The 25267-nt window shown below is 39.0% G+C and overlaps 1 protein-coding gene across 2 annotated transcripts in view; it reads left to right on the top strand.

Moving 5' to 3' along the window:
* Window positions 1–25267, top strand: part of LOC137595724 (A disintegrin and metalloproteinase with thrombospondin motifs 7) — a 60597-nt gene that overhangs the window by 28607 nt on the left and 6723 nt on the right. The window contains exons 9-23 of one of the 2 annotated variants that reach the window (XM_068317077.1): window positions 816–960; window positions 6234–6326; window positions 6781–6926; window positions 7922–8091; window positions 8196–8329; window positions 9017–9137; window positions 10970–11214; window positions 12428–12569; window positions 14256–14382; window positions 14715–14928; window positions 17915–19594; window positions 19928–20080; window positions 20643–20816; window positions 21162–21308; window positions 22096–22228. In XM_068317077.1, coding sequence (XP_068173178.1) covers window positions 816–960; window positions 6234–6326; window positions 6781–6926; window positions 7922–8091; window positions 8196–8329; window positions 9017–9137; window positions 10970–11214; window positions 12428–12569; window positions 14256–14382; window positions 14715–14928; window positions 17915–19594; window positions 19928–20080; window positions 20643–20816; window positions 21162–21308; window positions 22096–22116 — 3712 coding nt within the window. In that variant the 3' untranslated portion in view covers window positions 22117–22228. Of the gene's footprint in view, window positions 1–815; window positions 961–6233; window positions 6327–6780; window positions 6927–7921; window positions 8092–8195; window positions 8330–9016; window positions 9138–10969; window positions 11215–12427; window positions 12570–14255; window positions 14383–14714; window positions 14929–17914; window positions 19595–19927; window positions 20081–20642; window positions 20817–21161; window positions 21309–22095; window positions 22384–25267 lie in introns of those variants that run through there. The other variant, XM_068316371.1, reaches the window with a different exon arrangement.

Here is a 25267-nt window from a genome sequence, read left to right on the forward strand (position 1 = left end):
TTGTTCACACAACACTGGAGTTTGTCGTTGAACACATCATACGTCCTTATTCATTTTTGTAGAATATACCTAATGCACTCTCTAGACATTAAATCATTTCCAAAGGATTCTCAAAGCACCAAAATGTGTGCTGCCATAATTATTGTGGCTCACGTAGTTTAATGTACTGGGATATCATTATGATGGACTATAATGTGGTATTGATGTAATAATTCAGCCATGTGTTTTGTAGTATCCCCACCTCAAGGGAATCATTCAGAAGTGATAATGTGAACAGAATTTTTGTCTCCTAAATCTTTCTGACCAATTTCAGTGTCAGTTCAAACTGTTATTATGTCAGTAATGATGGCTGCAAAGACACAAAGGAGCCTCAGTTGAAGAAGGGGTCGTTATCTGAAAGGATTGTGTAAGAAATGATTCTGCAAGGTTGACATGAACTACAAAACCTGGCCAAACTTCAGACTGAGATGTAGGATATTTTGACTAAATGACAGTACTTGAGTTCCCATTAGCAAAGGGCCCGCTGTTATAAAGAGGTGATGTCTGCTTATAATGACGGCTTTCCAAAACTTGAAATCACTGATGGAAAATTAAATGCGCATTCATTCCCTCAAAGTGTTTCAATGCTATTGAAAATTGATTAATATGACGTCTTGTTGGAAAGCATTTCCAGACCTTTTTGTGTTGGTATTTTTGTCTGCCTCGTCTCTACACAACACAGTTTTCATAATACTGTATTGTTGTTATTCTTGGATTGTTAGTAATGCCTGTTTGTGAGTAATGCCTCATTGTGCTCTTCCTCCCCATCCTCACAGTCGGGGCTGGGGCTGGTGCCTTGATGATACCCCGGTCGAGGAGAAGCTGTCTCTGAACTCGATGCTTCCTGGGGTTCTGTACAGTGCCGCCCATCAGTGTCGACTGCAGTATGGATCTGGGTCTGTGCTCTGCGATGACATGGATGTAAGGTCCACTACACTGATAACATACAAACATTTTATCCTAATCCTAGTTAGTAATATAGTAAGCTTTAATTTAATTACGGTGCACCCCAAGACAATCTGGGATAGGCTCCAGCTCCCCGCGACCTGTGCAGGCAGATGAAGCGGGTTGAGAAAATGAATGACTGAATAAATGAATATTAGTAATTACATTTCACTAAGAAAAACAATTCTGAATATATGCAATTGAATTTGAACATGTTGGAAATGATTTATGACAAGTGGAAATGGAATTTCCCATTTCAGCTAACAACACTTGTGGTAGATACACGATTGATAGATGCATATCTACAAATCATTCAAGGTTATGTGACCCTGATTTGCGTATTCTTATCAAAATGTCAATACATAATTTTTGTCAGTAAAAAAAACAAAACATTTCAAATATGTTGGCCTACCTTTCTTTAAAATATGATGCTACTAGTTTCTTAGCCTATCTGTACGTCATTGTGTGTTTTAAGAACAATTCTGTTGGTATCCCTTTTGCTATACGTATTTGTTGAAATTGAATATGTCAGAGCAATTAATTTTGAGAGACTGTTGAAGAGTTTTACCAATGATTGGGTAGGTAAACAGAGTGTTCACAGTCTAAACTCTCTCTTTCACGACTGACCTTCATACATAATAAAACGAGCTGTCTGCTAAAACATGGTCGGACCTCTGGTCCACTTTTTGGCATCCTTTTGGTATTTTTTACTGTACCAATGTCTCCAGAAGCCAGCAAGAGTATAAAGGCCTCAAACGATGTCACCACAGTATCACTGTCACCATAATTTACAGATATTTATTTCATATGGGTTTTACTGGCAAAGTCCATTCATATTTTTATGTAAGATACATAGACTGATTAATTTGCTGCTTAAATTGAGTTTTGTTTGGTTGTAAAAGGAAGGGTATGTATCTTAAATATAAGTGTAACTTATGTAAATGTAATTTTCACTCAGGGGTAGGATTTCTTGATTGAGATCACATTATTACTGCTAACACATTCGACAACACATAAAGTTTGATAAGTCAGAATGACATTTCCACAAGTAACAACTGAATGGTTGATATTAAGATTTTCAATAATCGGTTTTGAGGTGCACTGGCGTCGCGCTTGGAGTTTCCCCCGCCTCACACCCTAAGCCAGCTGCGACAGGCTCCAGCTCCTTGTGACCTGCAACAGCGGATAAAGCGGCTTCGATGATGGATGGATGGAATGATAACTGAGGGAATTAAACTGCAGATAATAATTAAAATTGTGGGGATTAAAAATTATACGATAAAAATGTTGAATCTCAGCATATCAACATTGACTTGATATGTTAATGATTTTGAAATGACCAATGGCAAAAGCTGACTACTACTTGAGGTATAGATATACACTATTGTCATTTCCATTGGTAAAAAAAAACTGTTAATAACATTGTGATAAAGTGTAGGTAACTTTAATGAGAATTGGTACAATACAAATGACATTACTGATGTAATGTTACCTTGAAGTCGGCTTGAATCTGTAGTTATTCAGAAAAGAGTTTCGACTGTTGTTGCTATTGAATAAATAAGCTGGCCATGATCCTAGGGAAGAATTTCAAAGCACTTGCTGATGCTCTTTAAGGTTATTGTTCCTAGCTCACAGGAGTAACTGATGGTAACTTAGATGAGTAGATTCACATTTTATGTGCTAAAATCTCTTATTAATTTCAATAAATGTGAATATTGAGGCAGAAAATCACCTTGAAGCAGTCAAAGTGAGTGAAACATGCCCTCCGGCATCTACAGAACAGCAGCTTTCTGGTTGCAGTTTGTGTTTAATCCACATAAAAATGAAGAAAAATTGTTCCAATCGAATCATCCTGATCAGCCATAAGTCAATCAAGTCTTTCAAAAGTCTGTGATGCAAGATTAATATCAGTAATAATCTGAAGCACTGTTTTATTTCATATGTGTTCTATTATGAGATTATTTATAAATTCTCAGACAGAAACTAGTTTATTCCTTTTACAGGTCTGATAGAAAGCGCCACAGCCTTACGGACCTCATTTGTTTTTCCACCAGCCCGGTGGTTTTATTTTCTTAACCCTGTGTAAGTCGGTTACCGTATCTGTGCTAGTGTGTGAAAAAAATCATGAGGCCATTAAAGTGTCTGGTTTGGGGTGTGATTAGCAAAACCCAAATCTGTCTCACTATTTCAGCTCCCTGTCCAGTAATGTCTGCTGAAACATGTTTTAGTTTTTCCTTTTTTTATATATAGATTACCACCCTCAGTCTTTCCTGTCTGTGGTGACTTGGAATAAATTCTCTCTACTTTCAGGGCTATGTGTTTGTTAGACTGCTGTGTACTAAGGCTAGGAACAGATATACAACGCTCCATAAACCCAGAGCAACAGGAGTGCACAGAGACCACACACGTTCATTTTCTTTTAAGCGACAGTGTTACTTTAGGGCAATTTCATAAAACACATGCAGGGTTTATAAGAATATCCTAGAATAGAAAGGCAACAATGGGACACTTGGAGAATTTACAACACCATAAACCCAGTGTTTAGAAATTCAAGCAAATACAACCCTCTCACATTAGGTTAAAAAAAAAAGTGAATGAGTGGTGAATGTCTCTTTTATATTGCATGTTGCTTGATGTTCAAGGTGCCCTGTTGAGTTTGCATGTACAATAGTACCAAAGGTGTCATTAAAAATGTATGCCATGTGTACATCCTGTACACACGGCATAATAAAATTAATAAACTTCCACAACTTGGATCCCTTTGCATCTGCTCCAGACGTGACCGTCCACACACTTTTGGAAATACAAAAAGACAGAGAGATTTACTCGATTTGCATTTACAACATTTGGAGGTCAAAAATCAGGTAACACTAGCTTTAAAATCTTATTAGCAGGCATTGGCATATGCTATGATTTGTTCTCCCTCATCCTCTCTATCAACTAACCTCTATCTGTGAATCCTCGCCTGTCTCTTGTCAATATTTATTAAAAAGAACGAGCTGAAATTACAAACATCATTGATTTCCTGTTGGGCATTTTGTCAGATGAGTAAATTAAACTTACTAATTATTGATTTCTTTGCTTCTAACCTTGTAAGTTTTAAATCCACTCTACAAGAGGAGTCATTTGAGCACAGCATGACAGCAGAAACAACCTCACTGGATAGTCATTGGATTGCATTGTATGCATTCAACGTATACAAATGCACAGATGCAAAAATAACAGTGTCACAGGTAAACAAAATCAATTTGTTTGCACATGATTTACTACTAAGATGGTTAATCATCAGAAGCTGTTTAATGCAATATTACATCAATATTTAAACAGCTTGAGGGTCTAATCTCAAAGTTTAATAGAGCCAACAAACGTCTAAGACTGAAGGTTTTTAGTTTTAAACCTTGCAACCTCTCCATAAAGTTCTGCTCTGGCAATTTGTCATCTTTGCCAAAGTTTCCAGGCAGTGAAAGGCTCGACCTGTTTATATGTCTTTACTTTCAGCTCCTGATGACATGATGATTGACATGTAACTGGGATGTCCAATGGGACATTGAAACTTTTGACTCTAACGTAGGATGTTTATAACTTTACCCCTCTGGTGAACCGATTTAAACTAAAATGTTGTTCCAAATTGACCGTAGGAGTGTGTGTGTGTGTGTGTGTGTGTGTGTGTGTGGATGATTGTTTGTTTCTATGTGTCTCCGTGGTGCACTGGCGTCGTGCCCGGAGTGTCCCCCGCGTCACGCCCTGAGACTGCCGGGATAGGCGCCGACTCCCCCGCAATCTGCGATCTGCGGATTAAGCGGGTTAGAAGATGAATGAATGAATGTTACCACATGCTTTAACTGCAATTTAAAAATTGACAGTGGCAGCAAAGACTGAAGTTAACTCTTAAAGTTAAATCTTTAATGAAATTCTATAGCTTCCTAAATGTGTGCACTGAGAAGGCAGGTAGTGTGTCCAATCTGTACAGACACACATCTGATTCCTTTTGTGTCCTCAAATTGAAGGTTAACATATTTCACTTGAAAAACAGCCAGTTTTGGGATCTGGGAGAGTTTCTCTATTGATTTCTTTATTTCTTCATGAGATCTGGATTGAGGACGATGTCAGGTTTCAATAAATCTGCCAACTGATGCACATTGAAACGCCCAAGAAGAATCAGATCCAAGTTGTGAGCTCTACAGCAGGAATAGTTTAAGAAGTGTTACTAAGGTTCTTTGGAGTGTGAAGTTCACTCTCTGAGCTCTTTCCAATTCTCCTGGAAGTTAATCTCTTCACTGGTATAGTAGGAATAATATGTTTTTCCAACTCTTACATATTATTATTACATATTTATGTATTTTACATATTTATTACATATTACATAAGTTTAAATGCTGTTATCATTTGCATCTGAACAAATCAACAATATGAAATGCAAAATGTTCCCACATTCTATTAGTCACAAATGTCAAACAATCACAACAAGAATGAGCAACGACAATCAGACCATTCGTGATCTCTTGGTGATTGCAGCCATTTATTGTTGTTGCAGTTACAGGTCAGGCTGTTGTCGGCAGATGTTTCTTTAACTCTGTCAATGAGTTATAAAATGTTAATTATTGAGATGTCAAGTGGCTGGGAGGAACATTTTTGTTTTTCTGGCAAAATGCATTGAGATGGGATCTGTCCTTGGACCTTGTACAGATGGACAAACTTTCAATATCAAGATGACATTTTCTCTAATCTGGTTAAGCAGCACTTCAAAATAAGGTTGTAAGTAAGTCAAAAAAACATTTATTAACATTATTGTTTATATAATTTTGTTAAAATGATACACAAATTTATTCCACGGGATGAAAATTGCAATTCTTATTTATAATCTATCAATCAATTCATTCGTGCGGCTCTTGTGTGTTACTGTGGTGATGTTACAAGGTCCACCAGCATGCTGGGTGCTATTGTAGTCTACAGTGTGAAGACGCTTCACAGAATCGTGCACGTTCGAAATTAAAAGTTCTTTTTATTTGTGAATCGGGAACCAATGTTTTTTTTTGTCATGTCTGAATGTGCATGTTGTGTTTAATCTTTATTTAGTGTTCTGACTGGCTTTCAGTCCTGTCGTCATTTGACAAAGCGTTAACTGTTTGGAACATGTACGTTTGTACAAAACTTGTCTGGGGCTCATTCATCAATATTAGTGATATATTCTTATACTTGAACTACTGCTGAGTGGTCAATTGGTGACTCACCTCTGTTGGCTTATCCAGAATGTATGCAGCACTCTGTGGTGCACAATGGGAAAGACCTGCCATTCAAAGCTGGATGGGGCCGTGGATGGGACCAGTTGCGGTGATGATAAGGTGAGTCATCCATTACATGATCAGGAATGATTGTGAAGGGTTGTGATGAGAATGCCAGTGTTGTTCTTGACTTACATCAGTGCTTCGTGTCTAAAGGGAATGGCTTCAGCTTCAGGAGAAAACATGTTTTTTGTGTTTGTTGTTGCCCAACACTGAAGGCAGGGCATTCTGCAGGGCTGTGATAAGTTGTACTTGTAGATGGAATAGAGCAACACGACTCCGTGTCCTGTCTGCATTGTAAAACAGAAACAGAGTGCTCAGATAGCATAACCCTAGCTACTGAATTCTACATATAAGGTATATTCTACTATATGTTGTAATATTATAAGTCATTCATCAGTCATTTAAAGACAGTGTGGTAAATTAGTCACGCAGCACTACATCCATTTACATTCAAGTCTGAACAGAATGGTGAAGCCGCCAGCATTGTTTAATTGAATGGTGTTTTTATCAGTGGTGCTTCGGTGGCGAGTGTGTGCCTGTGGGATACCAGCCGGAGGGCGTTGACGGAAGCTGGGGATCATGGAGTGAGTGGTCGGCCTGTTCCAGGACGTGTGGAGCCGGAGCCCAAAGTGCCCACAGAGAGTGTGATAACCCAGTGTATGTTTTACATCTAAGACAAAATATTTTAATATCTACAATATTTTAATATCTTGACAAGTTATCTTTTTCTTACATGTTGTTGAAAAGTGAAATTTGAATGTAAATAACCGGGGAAAATTAGGGTTTCATTATGAGCCAATAAGATGGCAAGACCAACCGTTTCGTCTCTGCTCCTCAGATATGTTTTAATTCAATTTGAGAAGCAGCTTTTGATGCTTGCAGTCAAAATAGCTGCAAGCATCAGTTTAATAGTCTGAGCTACGTCGGGTACGTGTAGTGTTGTTATGAATGTTTTTCATGGTTGCGAAATTCCAAACCTTTGCCACTTCATTTCAATTAACACTAGTTAAATAGTGCAAGTGTCCACAGCTTCTACCAGTGTGAGACAAGGGCTCCTTAAGAACTCCTCCAGCACGACCAAGACCATACAGACGCGTCTGTGCTAGAACATCATGGTCAAGGACAGCATTTTATTCAGTCAATTAGAAACTTAAAAATGTGTATTCTAGACTCTTTACATGATTATTTTTTTAAATCAATAATTAAAGTCTACAACTTTTAAAAACTCATTAAAACATTCTACAAATATTCAAATACTTCATGTAAGTTGCTGGATATGCAGGATAAATACTATGAATCTCTTATTTTAATTTTCTGTAAACACTACCGTGGACATAATGATGATGATGATAATAATAATAATAATAATAATAATAATAATAATAATAATAATAATAATAATAATAATAATAATAATAATAATAATAATAATAATAATAATAATAAAATAATGGAAGTAATAATAATATAAATAATAATAATTGACTTAATGTATCATCTTTTTATACAGCACATTTTATATATGAAATGCAGGTGAAAGTTTCTTACAACCAAGAATATAAAACACATTTCATCTCAATTCCATCAAATCACAAACTTTATCACACAGTCTGAAGTCAATAAGCAGCAGAAAACACTCTATTTTGCTACAGTCCAAAGTACAGAGGGAAATACTGTCTGGGGGAACGGCGGCGGTACCAGGTCTGTAACACCACACCATGTACTCTTGACCTGCCTACCTTCAGAGACATCCAGTGTGGTCACTTCAACAACATGCCATACAAAGGCAAATTGTACAAGTGGGAAACAGTCTTCAACAGAGGTGAGCAAACCTTGACCTCGAGTCCGTTTGTAGCAGTACTTCAGTTAACTTTTAAAAAAGTTTTTTCTTCTGATTTATGTTCGTCTCTCTCTAAACTCTTTCAGTCAGCCCTTGTGAGCTGCATTGCCGACCACTGAAAGAATATTTTTCTGAAAAGATGCGAGATGCTGTCATTGATGGGACACCATGCTATGAAGGCAATAAAAGCAGAAATATGTGCATCAATGGGATCTGTAAGGTATCAACATTATACCTGCTTGTTTCCTCCGCTCTGACGTATTTCTGTCAGTTCTCTAAGGCATGCAAAATTCAGATGCCTCTCACTTTGTTTTCTCTCCAGATGAGGAAATTGCATGAAAATGAGCTCTGTGGTAGACGAAAGCATTGTAGATGTTGTCTCTCTGCTCTTGCTGATCACTTGGGCCAAAATGTCAGGATCTGACACAGACAGTGTGTGGCTCCAGAGGGAACCACAACCACAGGCTTGAAGCTGTGATTTCTTGACATTTAGTAACATTTTTCTTGTCCCGTTTTCCCTCTTGACGTTATACTTTGAAGGATCTCATTAAAACATTAACGGTTGTATCATGACTGCTTGGTTTTCACTCATATGCAATCAAGGAATTTGATTTTTTTCTGTTTCTAAAAAAATATCCTTTTAACAGAAGTTAACTCTTAATGTTGAGTCTTTCATGAAATTCTATGAAGGTACCAGTTTTCATCGTAATGTAGTTCATTTTCATCGTTCTATTTCATCAGTATTTGCTGGTTTTATTCTGCACCCCTGACTGTTCTGTGCTTTTTGCATTGTATCATGCACAATATAATAATCCAGAGTAGGTTTCAGGATAGGGTCTGTAATTTATTTTTGTTTGTCCTTATCGTGTCTATTCTATGTATGTGCTAAACTGTGTATGTGTGACAGAACGTAGGCTGTGACTATGTGATTGAGTCCAATGCTGTGGAGGATCGCTGCGGCATCTGTAACGGTGATGGCTCCACCTGCACGACTGTGAGGAGAACATTTGAGGAAAGTGAAGGACTCGGTATGTTTCAAGACATTGTAATTTAGCCTTAGAACTTTTCCCATGAGATATCTTGACATCCCATGTGTCATTGTAAAATGAAGGTTGGATTCCATGAAGCTGCAATCCTGTGGCAGGCCGTGCATTTCCAACCTTGGCCTTCAGTTATACTCTACCTAGTCAAACTTGAATAAATACATTTCATAGTCCTGTAAGCGGCTCCCACGGCTATATATATATATATATATACAGAAGAACCCACAGCCACACCTTTCAGAGATGTCCCACAACTACATCGCAAAAGAAACCAAACCAAACCAAATGAAATGACCATCATTTATGACACCACAGCTAGAGAAACAAAATTCAGTAATACACTAATACACTACTGTTTATTTAGTTTATATTTTCATACTCTTATTCATTTCCAGATATTAGTCTGTGTCCCAGATATAACCTAGAGCATGGCCGTGTTTACGTTCTTCTTAGGAACATCAAGGTTTTTTTTAACATTATAGATAGTCAAAACAAGAAGGTAACCTTGCCAGTGTTCTTCACAAGAATATAATGATCATATTCACCTCTTTCAGCAGATAGACAATGTCTATCCAAAAATTAACCAGTTTTTTACAGACAGTTAAGAGTTTCACATGTTATTATGTTGTCAATAGATATCAACATGCTCTTTAAAGTCTCAAACGTAATGTTTTCTCTCAAGCAGAAATCCAGGTTTTTTTCATTAATCCATGTTTCTGACATTGATGATGTTAAATGGTTTTTCAAATGTTCCATGTAATACTTGACATGTCCAAAATTGGTGTAGAGCTCCCACTATTGAAGTGATTCTGTTGTACAAATCTTTGGTGTAGTAACAATTCTTGTCCATCTGTCCATATTTCACCAACTCCTCTGCACTCCTGATCACCATTGTTTTCATCTGCTCCGGAAAAAGCCCCTTTGTTTTGATGAAGATCCTGCAGTTGTTCGTCCAGGTGTTGTCGATCAACCCATTCTTCTTCAGTTGTTGAACTTTTCTAGCAATATCAGCATTTTTTGTAGTGAGATTCTCATTAATGTAAACATTTATTCCTTTCAGTTTGAAGCCTTGTTTCAGAAGAACAATTTTGTGTTTACGATTCTGGAATTTTATCAGCACTGCAGGTGGTCTCCTACCTGCAGATGGTAACATGTCTCAATCTGGTCCGGATCTATAGTTATCTCCAGATCCCTCAGTTGAGAACTCACTTGTTGCTCCACAGTATCAATGTCAGTGCTGTGCTCAGTTCCCTCTCCCCTGGCCACAGCATGGGTATAATTCCTTGGCTTGATTTTGATGCCAGTGATGATCACATCATTCATACGAATGATTTGTTCCAAATCTTCCATTCTTTGTCATCCCTGTTCTAAGACAACTGTTCTTCAGTCTTCTTCATCCATGTCTTCCTGGATTTTCTTCATTTCATCCTTCATTTCTTTCATGACGTCTAGCACAGATTTGAGCTTTTTTTGCAACTTTTTATCAAAGTCACTCCTTAACTTATCGAAGTCGCTCTTTAACTCACTCTTTAACTCTTTCAAAGAAGAGATCATCTGGTCTAGGGTATCCTCCGATTTTCCTCTTCCTCTTGTCATTTTTCAGAGAATCAGTGAGAGTCAGTATGAGTATAGATGTTGTATCACCTCAATCATGTATAAGACATGCTATTTTCCCATAGTGACAGTGATAAAATGAAACAAGTCTCTTTGTGTGTTTCCACTATGATCATACATAGACCCATCCTCCCTCTCCACTATTTTTTTCATTGTTCACTAACACCCTGTGAATATTTGCCACTTATAAAACTTTTTTTTAGGATATGTAGACATTGGACTGATCCCAGAGGGAGCCCGGGATATCCGCATTGAGGAAGTGGCTGAAGCTGGGAATTTCTTGGCACTACGAAGTGACAGCCCCAATAAATATTTTCTGAACGGTGGCTGGACGATCCAGTGGAATGGAGACTACAAGGCAGCCGGGACAGTGTTCACTTATGAGAGAACAGGACACCTGGAGAACTTGACATCCCCTGGCCCCACCATGGAACCACTGTGGGTCCAGGTGAGACTAATGGTTTACAGTGTAAATGATAGTGTAATGATACCATTTAGGATTTTACCATTTAGGATTTAACTCCCTTGGATGGAAGCTGCCATCCAAGGGTTAAGGTCAATTTCTATAAAGCAATGTGACAATTCTTTGTGTTGACAATAATTCAAGAAATTAACAAACCATCAAAACTTTGGATATTTCCTTCACAAATTGAGGAATTCACATATACAGTGCACCCTCGTTCCTCATGTTTAATGTGTTCTATTAACTACACGCGATGTGTGTGTAGGTTCTCAGTCATCCAGGTCATGGTTATCCAAAAGCTGTTTAAGTCGATCCACTGGACGTTAAGAAAGTTCTTGAAGACGTTTCCCCCCTCATCCAAAGATTTCTTCAGTTCTTCAGTTCCAAGAAGTCTCTTGGATGAGAGACGAAACGTTATCAAGAACTTTCTTAACGTCCAGTGGATCGACTCAAACAGCTTTTGGATAACTACACATGTTTAACGAATTCCGCGATAGAGCAACGGACTATTTATCTCATTATTTACGGTAATTTAAACGTTTACGAACCCTCCCCATACTGATATTAAACCACTTTCTATCCGTATTACCTTTTCCCACACTCTTATCGACTGTTTAAAGCACTTTGTGTCTCATGTAAGTCCGAGACTCACGGAATGTAGTGCACTTCCAGATGCCGTCAGACAATAGAATTCGTGTACGGTATCACGTGACTGTCTACCAAAAACCGTGATGAGATGAAGTCGCGAGCGTTGATGAGCGAATGCACAAGGGCACACTGTAGTTATAATAAACAGCATTTTTACTTTCATTTTGACCAAATTAACATCGGTATACTTTTTGATTTACTGGATTGTAGTTCCTTCCCTTTAAATGTATCCAGGGAGCTCCACAGGTGAGGTTTGTAGAGATGAATATGTGTTTCTTCAAGTCTTCAGTCATTTGGACTGCTAACAAGCGATGTGTCAATCAGACATGGCTAGAGGTTGAAGTAAGTATAATAAGTAGTCTGTCCAAAAAGTTGCACTCTCCATGGACGCTGAAACGGAATAGTATCTGATATACATACCCCCCCCCCCTTTGTGTTTGGACAGTGGTTGTAGCAGCTAATGACTCCAGTGAAGTGGATGAAAGAAATTGGGTTAGGATCCAGTTTCTTTGACAAAGTTTTTATAATCTATTCGTCTTGTGTGTTACAGCTTCTTTTTCAGGAGACCAATCCAGGAGTGCGATACGAGTATACCATCAGTCAAAATATTTCAGAGGATAATGACACCCATGGCTCAGGTTTATTCTGGAAATATGGTTCCTGGACTGAATGCAGTGTCACCTGTGGAACAGGTACGAGAAATAAATTGATGATTTGTCACAAATGCAACCCTGATTCAAAAAACAGAATTTAGAATACTCAACTTGATTGGAACAGTAATATTAAGTCATTGTAGGTGAGTGGGGCGTTTTTAGAGGCTTACTAATTCATGGAAACACATAAGTGTGTCAAGGCTATTACTTCATGGGTTTTAAGAAAAGCTGCTATTGACATGAAGTTGTTTTACAAAACGTGTTATTATATAATTTATGGGAATTCTGAAGGGAGATCAAAGTTTGACAGCTATTGAAAACAGATTGTTATGCAGCACCTGTAACTTAATTTTGACACTGAATGAAACATCCTTCACATTAAGATTTATTTTACAAAGGAGATTAAAGCCTCAGTACTTGATCTAACCACCCCATCAAGCACAACTGTTTATGACTTTAGATGGATGTTATGTTTGTCTAAATCTAGTAGGGCTTACAATTTCACAACCTGCTCTGAGGTTTTAAACACAGATAACTGGGTGCAGAAATTTTGTTATTGTTATGACAAAGGAATAAAAGCTGTATTTGTTGGCAGGCAAACTGATAAGTACCATCTAAATACAGTACTGTAATTCTTAAATGTAGCTGCCTTTTTGGTCTTGGGCTGATTATAGAAACAACAAATCAAACATCAATTTGAAGCTCACATGGGATTATATTGTCATAATTTTATATTTGCACCCTGCAATGTTTCAATTTAACAATTAAATTAATTTTAGTTTGAGGCCATGAGAGCTTTATTTCCCAGGTTATACAAAAACATCCTTGAAGGTAATGTTTTCTCTGAAAAAAAAATCTCCCCCACTTTCTCACAAATTGATTTGTTATGTTGTGAGCCATTGCTTGCCTTTGGTTCACAATGCACGAAACCAGCATGTGACACATTCAGAATCCATTTATCCATGTTCCAGTTCAGGTTACTATCATACAATCCATTTCTTTTGCATTTATCTCTCCATTTGGCTGCTGTACTCTTAAAGACATGCTTTGAAGGAGGAAATTAGCTATCAGGTGCATCATACCCTTCAGTAGGAGATGAGCAGGGGCCACAGGGAGGGGATGATGAGGTGCAATTCTCCTCAGGAGGGCGAGAGTAATTTTGAAAAGAGGCCTCACAGGAGGAAATAAATCTGTCATATCCTTTGGAGATCCTGGTATAGCTCTGTGTAATGCTGTGTGAAACCTTCATTATCAGCGCTTCAGTGTCATAACAAGCTGGTGTTAAATATGAACTATTAGTATTTGATGAGATATGAAAGCGTAAAGTTGAGGTTGTCATTGAGTTACATATTCTTTGTGTTGTATATCAAAATATTAGATTAAAAGCTAATAGAATTGTGCAATAAATAAACAAGATATTTCTTTTGTGTTTGAGAAACTGAAACTTGAAACATGCAACTTGAATATTGTCAAAAGTGTTGCGCTCTCGCCCTCTTTATCTTCTTTACTATTGAAGAGTAGAGTTAAGACCAGTATACCTGACATAATGACATCACAGCCGTGTTGTTTATGTGATGCTGGTTCTATAACATAATTCACAACCACCTACTATTAATATGTCAATAATAACAGCCAACCAGATATTCCACTAATTTATATACAAGATCTGCAGCAGTCATTTGTGGGTTTGTTTGTTTAGCCAAAAGCTTTTCTCTGGTGTTGTAGGTGTTCAGAGGCAGATTGTTCACTGTGTGGAGAAGACAACTGGAATTGTGGAAGCCCATTTGTGCGACCCCTTGACTCGGCCTGATGATAACCAAACCAGCTGTAACAAGGACCCGTGTCCAGCCATGTGAGTTTACCTCCCAGTTATTAGAGAACATCTGCACCAGTATTCAAGGACAATCACTCAGAGATGCAATTTATTTCCTCCAACAGCAAGTGTTGTTTGTGCAAGTACAAGGAAGAAAGTGTCGATGCCGATGTTAATATAAATGTGACAAAAAGAAATATGTTGCGTCTTTTTCTCTCCTTAAAGTATATATTGTTTGTATAGGACTAGCGTCTGCATTTGTCAAGTGATCAATAAAAGGAGCTGTTTGTATAGAAGAGCTCAGGAGGAAAGGGGAAACTGTTAGTTGAAAAACAGATTGATTTCAACTGTAAACTTCTGTAATCTTTTAGATGGTGGGTTGGAGAGTGGCAGAAATGCTCATCAAGCTGTGGAACTCTGGGCCAGACTAAACGGACAGTGCTCTGCATTCAGGCAGTTAATGTTGAGGAGCAAAAAGCCCTGCAGCCCAGTGAATGTGAACACATGCCCAAACCTGAGTCACTATCGTCCTGTAACACACACATACCCTGTCCTGCTGACTGGACCATGAGCAGCTGGTCTAAGGTGAGTTTTGGGCTCAAAAGTAAAAAGTACTCATCAAATATTCTTGTAGATACTTTTCTTAAAGTTTCTTGTATAAAATCATAAAGTGATGGTATGCAGGATTCATAGAAAAAGTTATTCATGCTCTTGAATGTTTCATTTCTTCATTTAGCCACATACATCTAAAGCATCTTCTGAATGCTTAACTTAAAGATTAAAGTTGTTCAAACAAAGAAACTCACATTTGTGGTTGCTGACAGACAGTACAGGTAGTCCTTAAGATATGAACACCCAACTTACGAAGATTCGTAGATACAAACAACCACATGCCATCCATGTCTGTCTGATGTAATTCCCCCATTCTGCCGCAATCCACATCGAGCAGCATAACATGAAGATTTCACGTCAAGCAGCCCTACAGGGGCACAAACCAGCGGACTAGAAAGTAGCAGTGATTAGTAAGGGTTAAGTTAGAATGGCACTAGAGAGGATGAAGAACAGGAAGGCAGTTGGTCCAGATGACATTCCCGTGGACGTATGGAAGTATCTAGTAGAGGTGGCGGTGGAGTTTTTGATCAGGAGATGCCCAAGGAATGGAGGAAAAGTGGGCTTGTGTTTAATTTTAAGAACAAGGGTGATGTGCAGGGTTGTGGGAACTATAGAGGGTTAAAGTTGATGAGTCACACAATGAAGTTTTGGAAACAAGTAGTACAAGCTAGAATCATGACAGAAGTGAGTATTTGTAGCAACAATATAGTTTCATGCCTAGGAAGAATACGACAGATGTATTATTTGCCTTGAGGGTGTTGATGGAGAAACACAAATGTCAGAAGGAGCTCCATTGTGTGTTTGTTGATCTAGATGGGGGCGGCAGTGGCTCAGCGGTAGAGCAGATGTCTTGTAGACAGATCACCCCAGCCATCGGTGGATTGATCATCAGCTCACCTCCCAGCCACTGCTGAGGCGCCCTTGAGCAAGTCACCGTTCCCCCTATAAAATGCTCAATTGGGGTGCGCTCCGGAAGCCGCTGCCCGTCAATCTGCCTCCGGTTGAGTGTAGTTTGATGTGTGTACTAACTGCATGCTTACAGGCCCCCATGTGTGCTGTGTTTCAGGGGGCCTGTGTATACATTGACTGTTAAAACTAACACAAAAAACATGTAAATACCTGAGTGACTATGTAATTTCCCTGCGGGGATTAATAAAGTATACTTCTTCTTCTAGAGAAAGTCAATGACTTTCAGGTAGAGGAACATGTAGAAAGGTGGTGGCGTTGGAGATGAGGGAGGTAGGTAGAGTGGCGGGCAGCCCCTTCGTGGAGCACCTGAATGAGCAGCTAATAAGGGGAACGGCACCTTGCTCAAGGGCGCCTCAGCAGTTGGAAAAGTATCAAGTAGCAGAAAAGTAGTAGAAAAGTAGCAAATTCCTTGTCTGTTCTTCAACAAACGATGGCCAATAAAACTGATTCTGATTCTGATTCTGAAGGTTAGACGTTTAGGAACAGGGTTCAAGTTGTTCTATCATGGTGCAGGACAGATGGTGGTTGACTTTGCAAAAAAGATGGAAATGGCTATAGTGAATACTTTCTTGTCTAAACGGTGAAATCTGAAGGAGATCAGTGACTGTAAAGTAGTGGTAGACGAGAGTGTAGCCAAACAGCATAGGATGGTGGTGTGTAGGATGACTCTGGTGGTGAGGAAGATGAAGAGGGCAAAGGCAGAGCAGAGGATGAAATGATGGAAACTGAAAAAGGAAGAGTGTTGCATGACTTTTAGGAAGGAGTTAAGACAGGCCCTGGGTGGTCAGGAGGTGCTTCCAGATGACTGGACAACTACAGCTAATGTGATCAGGGAGACAGGTAGGAGAGTACTTGGTGTGTCATCTGGAAGGAAAGTAGATAAGGAGACTTGGTGATGGAATGAGGAGGTACAGGAGTGTATACAGAGAAAGAGGTTAGCCAAGAGGAAGTGGGACACTGAGAGGACTGAGGAGAGTAGGCAGGAGTACAGGGAGATGCAGCGTAAGGTGAAAGTAGAAGTAGCAAAGGCCAAACAAGGGGCTTATGATGACTTGTATGCTAGGTCGGACAGTAAGGAGGGAGAGACTGATCTATACAGGTTGGCAAGACAGAGACAGAGACAAAAAGGACGTGCAGCAGGTTAGGGTGATTAAGACTGGGGATGTAAGTTTATTGACAGGTGCCAGTAGTGTGATGGGAAGATAGAAAGAGTACTTTGAAGAGTTGATGACCGAGGAAAATGAGACAGAACAAAGACTAGAAGAGGTTATTGACCAGGAAGTAGCAAAGATTAGTCGGTATGAATTGAGGAGGGCATTGAAGAGGATGAAGAGTGGAAAGGCAGTCGGTCCTGATGATATACCTGTAGTTTGGAAAGTTTGGAAGTGTCTAGGAGAGGTGGCAGGGTTAGACAGGGTTAGATGGAGGCAACTGATTCACTGTGGAAAAGCCGGAAGGAAAAGAAGAAGAGTGTGATACAAATAGAATGAAGCTTATTAACTGTCCTCTGACATTTCCTCTTGCCTTATTCAGTTGAAATTTGTGTTTTTGAAAGAAATTAAATTCAAATTGGAAGGATTACAATGACATTTCATCAACATGTACATGTACAACCTTTGTCGAATGCTTGATTTTATTTATAATTTACATTCAATCGATGACCAAATACCAGCAAATCTACAGACATTCCCACAGTCTCTGTTATTTGTATGATAATAGATAGTTATCGATTGTTAGCATGCTAATATGTTCAAATTTTGATCAAGGGAAACATTTGTGTATGCTTATGCTCAGCATGGTAGTATTGTTATTGTAACACGTCTTGGACGTGTCATATGCTGTTGACTTTGACATTTATGATTATCATAGTCTGGGGGATTGTCAGGCTACAGCTGATATAATTGACACAATGACCTTGGGCTGCTAAATCATAGGTGCATGTTTTTGCTGTAACCTCTGTGATGATGGATGTGTGTGTTTTCTTGTGCAGTGTTCTCTGACTTGTGGAAATGGAGTCCGGCACCGTAATGTGACCTGCTCTAGAAACACAGGCATTGGCTGTGACCCCCAAAAGATGCCACTTGCTGTTAGCGTCTGCTTCATCCAGGACTGCCAACCAGTAGTGGATAATTTTGATGTTGACTGGTCTGGAAGTGGCTGGTCGAGCAAAGAGGTGCTCAATGAAATAAACTCTATACCTGAAGTCAAACCTCCACCTAAGTACAGCACCACCAGAGCTCAGCCAAGAACTCACAATAACCTCAATAATGTTGTCGAGGGAGATTTTCTCTACCACAACATCATTGAAAATGATGATCGATCTCCGGTTCAGGTGGACGATTTTTATTATGACTATAATTTCATTAACTTCCATGAAGACTTGTCCACCGACTTTGAGAGCAAAGACTATGACTCAGGAGACAGTCACAGAACCAATGCTTCGCAGGAGGTCGAGCCAACCAACATTGCGGGCAAAGACGCTTACTTGGAGACTACAAAACAACCAGAGAACACAATTCTGGACATTATAATAGACAATACAAACTCAACAACAAACGAGTCTGTGCAAACTAACCCGGAGTATTCGAGTGACTTTCTCTCTGAAGATTACCTTCTTCCTGTGTTTACCACTCACTCACCTCCATTGTCAACAACTCGGCATTCAAAAACCATACAGGAGGTAGACTATAATATGTGGAAGCCAGAGGATATTACCACAATGCCTATCCTGTCATTCTCTGCAAAGGAACCCACACAGGATTTAAAATATACAGAAGAGCCTGAAAGTAACTACGACCGTTTCACTGAGGATAGGAACATTATTGAGAATGTCACTCTGGCTTCCATACAGGCTGCTCCTACTCCGGAGTACCAAACCAACACTAATACAGCTGTACAGAAAAGCACACGTTTAGATATGTCTCCCAGACAAGATGATGTAGAAAGTCAAGAACCCACAACAGAAACAACAATTCAGGATAAGTCTGAAGTCCAACTAGACCGCAATGCTTCAGTAATACCTCACACAACCAGTCAGTCAAATATATTACAAACGGCCTTCACATTGGAGCATTTTCACTTAGATCAGACTAATTTTGACACAGTTTCTGCTACTCATCAATATTCATGGGATTCTGACCCAGACCTCAGTGCAACTTCACTTCCTGCCTCAAAGGAACCCACTTCTCTCTCTGCTCCCACTCTCATAAACTCAATAAACCAAGAGACCTCTGATGACTCCATATATGTAACTGGAAAAGAAATCACAACTCCCACAAACCTGCAAGCAACAACGCAGCCTTCTCCTACTGACTTCCTGCCAACTTCAGTGAAATATAAGCCCAGAGAACCTGCCTTCACTCAGAGACCTGGAACAGATTCCACATACCGCACTCCATCATTCCATTCATCGGATTTTGACTACAGTGAAGAAGACCTTCCCGAGATGGTGACGCCCAGTAGTAACGGTGATCCCAGCCCTATATACCAGCTCCCCAATCGCACAGGTCCTCAACAAAGCACACCGTCTGGACTACGCCTGGAATCAACACCTGCTACATCTATTTTCCCAAGCCATCCTCCTTTACTGCAAACAACATCTGTTAAAACATCATCATCCTCCACACTCCCCCCTACCACAGCCCACTGGGTCACCGGCAGCTGGAGCTCTGTGAGTCTACATGAACTCACCCATTCTGCTGTTACAGTTAAACTGTAGGACAACTTGTGTGTCATCATTTATGGGGACTCCTGCTTTGATTATAATGACACTTCTAGTTTTGTTTCTTGCACACATTTAACTAAATTTTGTGGGGACACCATTTCTCTTAAAGCTACTGTTCTTAAGTTCAGCGTGACCATGAACACAAAAAATACTGGAACTTTACATAATTTGAAAGGTTATCAGTGAGTTTTCTAATGCATTTTGTAGACGTTTTAGCATCTATTCCTCAAATAGCAAATTTAAGTCGTGTTCTCATGTGTTAAATACATTTGTGGCTAGTGCTCAACCAGTTGTGGTCTGGGAGCTATCTGGAGGACTTTGGCATGCAGTACTGGCTCAGAGTCTGACTGTGACCCAGCCAAGAGGCCTCCACCAGCCCAGCGATGTTACCTGCGCCCCTGCGCTACATGGAAAGTTGAGGAATGGAATAAGGTAATGCTATTCCACATTAAAATCAATATGACCACTGATAGTGATTTTATTTTAGTTTTTCATTCTGAAAAATGGCCAGACTGCATGCATATATTGGGGTATTTATATAAGGACTGAAATGGATATCATATGAAACATACTGTATTGTTGTTCCACAAAGGAAATCTAGATTTTGATTACGTTGGCAGTCCACTGACTTGATCTCCACCTTCGGGGAATGTTTGTTTTTCAGAGAAATGTCAGACTAACTTTGGGATTTATTACCCTGATATTTGACGTGGACCCTCAGGGTGAATTGTATTTGATGATCCTGGAGGATTTGTCATGAAATTAATTTATTATTCAAGCTCTTTTGTTTTATTTGCCTATAAAACTTAAATTAAACTGGGCTGCAGTTTGTTTTTGAAGACGCTTTGCAACTCATCTCTCAGTTAAAAAAAAATTGGCTGAAACCCATTAAAACCACTCGACAAAACCAGTTGCCTTAGTCTCAGTGCTGTGCATGAATGGTTTGGTCATGATGTTTATATCATAGCATAATCATACTCACATTTGTTCCCAGTGCTCTAAGAATTGTGATGGTGGCATTAAATCTCGAGAGGTGCAATGCTTTGACACGCGAGACCAAAGACTCCTGCGACCTTTCCACTGCCGGGCCATGTCCTCCAGGCCACTGACCCAAATGCCCTGTAACCTTCAGCCATGTCTCTACTGGTACACCTCATCCTGGGGTCAGGTGAGTCATGGGAAGTCACACGTATTTTAAAATTTTCTTAGTGTCCTTTTACATGATCTTTTTTCCCTATTTTTTGGTGTTTTCTAAATGCCTTAAGGTAGGTGTAACTTCTTGTGAAGGGGATGAGCTGAGTGAGAAAAGAGAGATAGAGAGGGCTCTGAAATGACATGATATATTAATGCAGGAAAACGCTAAAAAGGCACAGAACTGAGAATAAATTAAATACTGAAATAGTGTGTGTGTGTGTGTGTGTGTGTGTGTGTGTGTGTGTGTGTGTGTGTGTGTGTGTGTGTGTGTGTGTGTGTGTGTGTGTGTGTGTGTGTGTGTGTATGTGTGTGTGTTCAGTGCTCTGAGGTGTGTGGAGGAGGGGAGCAGCAACGCATAGTTGCTTGTCCAGAAGAAGATCGATGCAACAGGGAGCTTCAGCCCATAAACATACAGTCCTGTAATAATCAGTCTTGTACGCAGTGGCTTACTGGATCTTGGGGACAGGTACAGTACATAAACACACACACACACACACACACACACACACACACACACACACACACACACACACACACACACACACACAAACAAACAGTTAAATCTAAGACAAAGATTCATTATAATGAAAAATTGAAGTTTCATAGACTGGTTTTATAAAGACTGTAATTCTTCTCTGATTTAAACGTAATAAAGTATCATCAAATTTATCTTATATTTTTTTAACACGGGTGGCACAGTGGCGCAGTGGGTTGCGCTGTAGCTTCCCCGTAGGTGTGAGTGTGTGCATGAGTGCTTGTCTTTGTGTGGCCCGGCAATATCCTGGTGATGCATCCTGGGCTTATCCCACCTTTCACCCATATCCAGCGGGTATATCCAGTTGGATATTTGGCTGTGATTGTCTCATCTACATGAGGATGGTTGGATGGACGGACGGAGATCCAGCTTTTACTTTCTGCATTACAATACAAATAGTGGAGTCAATCTCATTTAATGTGGTCTATATGTCACCCAATGGACAGAGTGTGTCATTATAATCTAGGGAGACCAACAATAGGAGGCTGCTGCATTGGTTTATCGATTAGCATATTTTACAGTATATAGCACTATGTGACTGCTCCTTCTATTGCTTATAGCCCCTTATATTTTGTTCATGTATTGACAATAATGTGCAGTGCATCCAGTCTGGAACATAACAGTCAGAAAAATATTAATTTGTAATGTGCATTACTTCGAACTGGATTGAGAAATCCCATCCATTCTATTCAAGGATCTGTTGAATTATGTGTTACAGGATATTTACCTGAATATATGACGATAACAAAATCTGTGAGGACTGGACTGGAAAATGTTGGACACTGCAGCAAGAAGGATGCTTTCACAATGCCAGACATTTAAATGCTTTTCAAACCTCTGCAGTGTTCAGCTTCTTGTGGTGGCGGAATCCAGCGTCGACTCATCAAATGTATTAACACAAAGGCTGAGACAGATGAGGCAGTGGACCAGCAACAATGTGACCATAAGCTGCAGCCTGAGACCACCCAGAAGTGCAATGTACAGAAGTGTAATAGCGCCCCCTCTGGTGAGTACGTGTTTGATAGTTTTGTCAGATGTACAGAAATATTGAATGAATCTTGGATTTGTCTCAAAAGTATATAACTAAGGAATATGTGCAAGTATTAATGTGGTTATCATGATTACTGGGAAAACTTTATTAGGATGTACCTGTGCATGATGTTCAATTAAAAAGATTCCTGTTGTGAAGATGAAGGAGATAACATTCCTTCAGGTGTGTTAATAAAATCTTTATCAATCTGCAAACTGTCAAGATTGTTCTATTCATCGCTATATAAATGTTCACCATGTTCTGAGCCCAGATATTTAGAAGATGGAAATATATTAAAACAATTATACAAATATGTCATTAATTCCATGTTTTAATTGGTTGTAGTCTTGTGACAATACATATACTGTATAGTGTGAATGACATTTAAAACTAATTTGCCTCCATAATCGTTTTTCATTGGAATTGTATTTTGTCATTTTTAGCAGCACTTACAAGAAATAACTGAAACCTCTATTACTGTAGTAAATGTGTGTTTGAACCATTATTTCTCCCAATATTTAATTTCCATTCTTTCATCATTTGTCTTTGCTACCTCAGGTAATATTCTGACACCAGTTCTTAGATTGTTGTGCTTCCTCCTGACTGATTCTGCATTTTGCAAAATTCTGCAAAATTAAATCTAAAAGAAATTGACAGCACTTTGGGAAAAGAGCATGGACACCTGTGTTGGATTACAATTTACAAAAGAGAAAAAAAAATTAAATAAATGAAAAAAACTCACATACGTCTAAGGATAGGACTGACAATAGTGGTGTTCATAAGAACACAAATCAAAATTTAAAAGGACACCACCCACCAAGACTTTCACCAGGAAACAGAGTTTGACTTTTGAGAATTTCACCTTCAAGTATCCCAAGTAAACATCAGGAACACAATTTAAACATACACTTAAGGTGAATCCACGTAATAAACAAAAGCCAAAACAGATGAAGCAAAGAAAGTTGAGAAAGAGGAGAAGTATAAGAATATATTATTAGGATACACATACATATTTTATTTAATAACAGTAATAGGAGAATAAATTATGATATTTTACACATTGCAATCCATTTATATTATAAAATTAATTATTATAACGTTAAGATAAATTAAAGATTGTAATGCTGACAGTAAAGTGACATATGTGTACAAAATACTAACACTATAAATTTATTAAAATATTACATGAAAGACACAAAATAAATGATAGCTAATGTTTAAAAGTGTCGCCTTCCCCTGTAATGATGTTCCAGCGGTTTGCAGAATAATGGCTGAAAGCAGGATCACTAAAGTTTAAGTGAGAGAAGCAGAAGCATTTCTGAGATGTAGTCTGGTGTGATGACGTGTAGCACCCCATAAAATGTAATAGCACTAATGGAGTTTGATAATGGAGTTTAACAAGACACATACAGTGTCTCCTTTCAGTCTGTGGTATAGTTGAGTGTCTACTCAGAGCTCAAGTGTTCTCTAGTTGTTGCTCAGAAAGTGAAATCAGTTTATTTTGGTAAATGAAAATGTAAATGAAAACCACTTCAGGTGAAGGCCAGTTTTTTTCTCTAAACCAGTGAGGTTCCTTTAAAGAATGCTTTTTATATATTCTCCCGCTGCAGTGTTTCTATGACATGTGATCCAGCTCCTCTGCCTATCTGACAGACGCACACTGCAGTTCCCTCAATGGTCGTCTTTGTCAGCGAGGCACACAAAAGATGTATTTTGTCAAGTTTTTGGAGCTGTGGAAGAAGTTCACATTTAAGAAACTATGCATTCAAATGCAGCCATTGCTTTACATTCTTGTGTTTCGCTTTTGGAGCAAAACTGAAGGTCAGCTTTGCTGGTAGTTTGAAATGTCACCTTGAATATTTAACATGTATAATATGAGAACTAACTGAGTGACTGACTGTGTTACTTGAATAGGGAGATCTCATGGCTCTCTGTGGTCAGTTAGACCAGTGGTCCCCAAACTATTTTACTCCACAGACTGGTTTACCGTCAGACCATAATTTCACGGACCGGCTTTTAAGGTGTGGCGGATAAAAACAAAAAAATAAAGTTATACAACCAGCAGAAAAACGGTTGGTTTTTTTCTGCTCGTCATATCAGCAGGAGATACAACCTTGAAGTCATAAATTCTTCTTCTGTCTCTATGTCTCCTCACTGGCTCTTTTACTCTGAGTGAAGAAACTTTCCAAAGATGTTTGCTTTTGGTTTGTTATGCTAATACACACACACACACACACACACACACACACACACACACACACACACACACACACACACACACACACACATACATATGGAAGTACATTTTTTCCCAATATTATATCGCGGAAAAAGGTAGCATCGATTCTTTTTTATTGTAAGTATTTAAAACTTGTGTCCCAGGGACGCATGTTGTCTGATGATCGTACGTTCCTGTCAAAAAATGTGCGTCGAAGATGCAAGTACGCACACCAACGATAACGCTGTATGTATATACAGTATACAGTACATACACACACGTATGTGACTAACTGTGGGAAAAAAAAAAAGTGGAAAATTTTCTCTAAAAGGGATTAATAAAGTTCATTTACTCCTCATGCCCATAATTATCTGTTTTTGAAGTGATATCTTAAAAGCCTTTAGTGGTTGTATATCGCTGCACGGTCTATGATATGATGGATGGCATCCCTCAATATTAATTCATTTATTCATTCGTTTTCCAAACCCGCTTCCTCCACTTGCGCGGGTCACGGGGAGCTGGAGCCTATCCCAGCTTGTCTTAGGGCGTGAGGCAGGGAAAACTCCAGGCACTACGCCATTGTACTGCGGTGCCACACAGACACACAACCACGCACACACTCACCCACTCTTACAGGCAATT

Source organism: Antennarius striatus, chromosome 1, assembly GCF_040054535.1.
Source record: "Antennarius striatus isolate MH-2024 chromosome 1, ASM4005453v1, whole genome shotgun sequence".
Taxonomy (NCBI): domain Eukaryota; kingdom Metazoa; phylum Chordata; class Actinopteri; order Lophiiformes; family Antennariidae; genus Antennarius; species Antennarius striatus.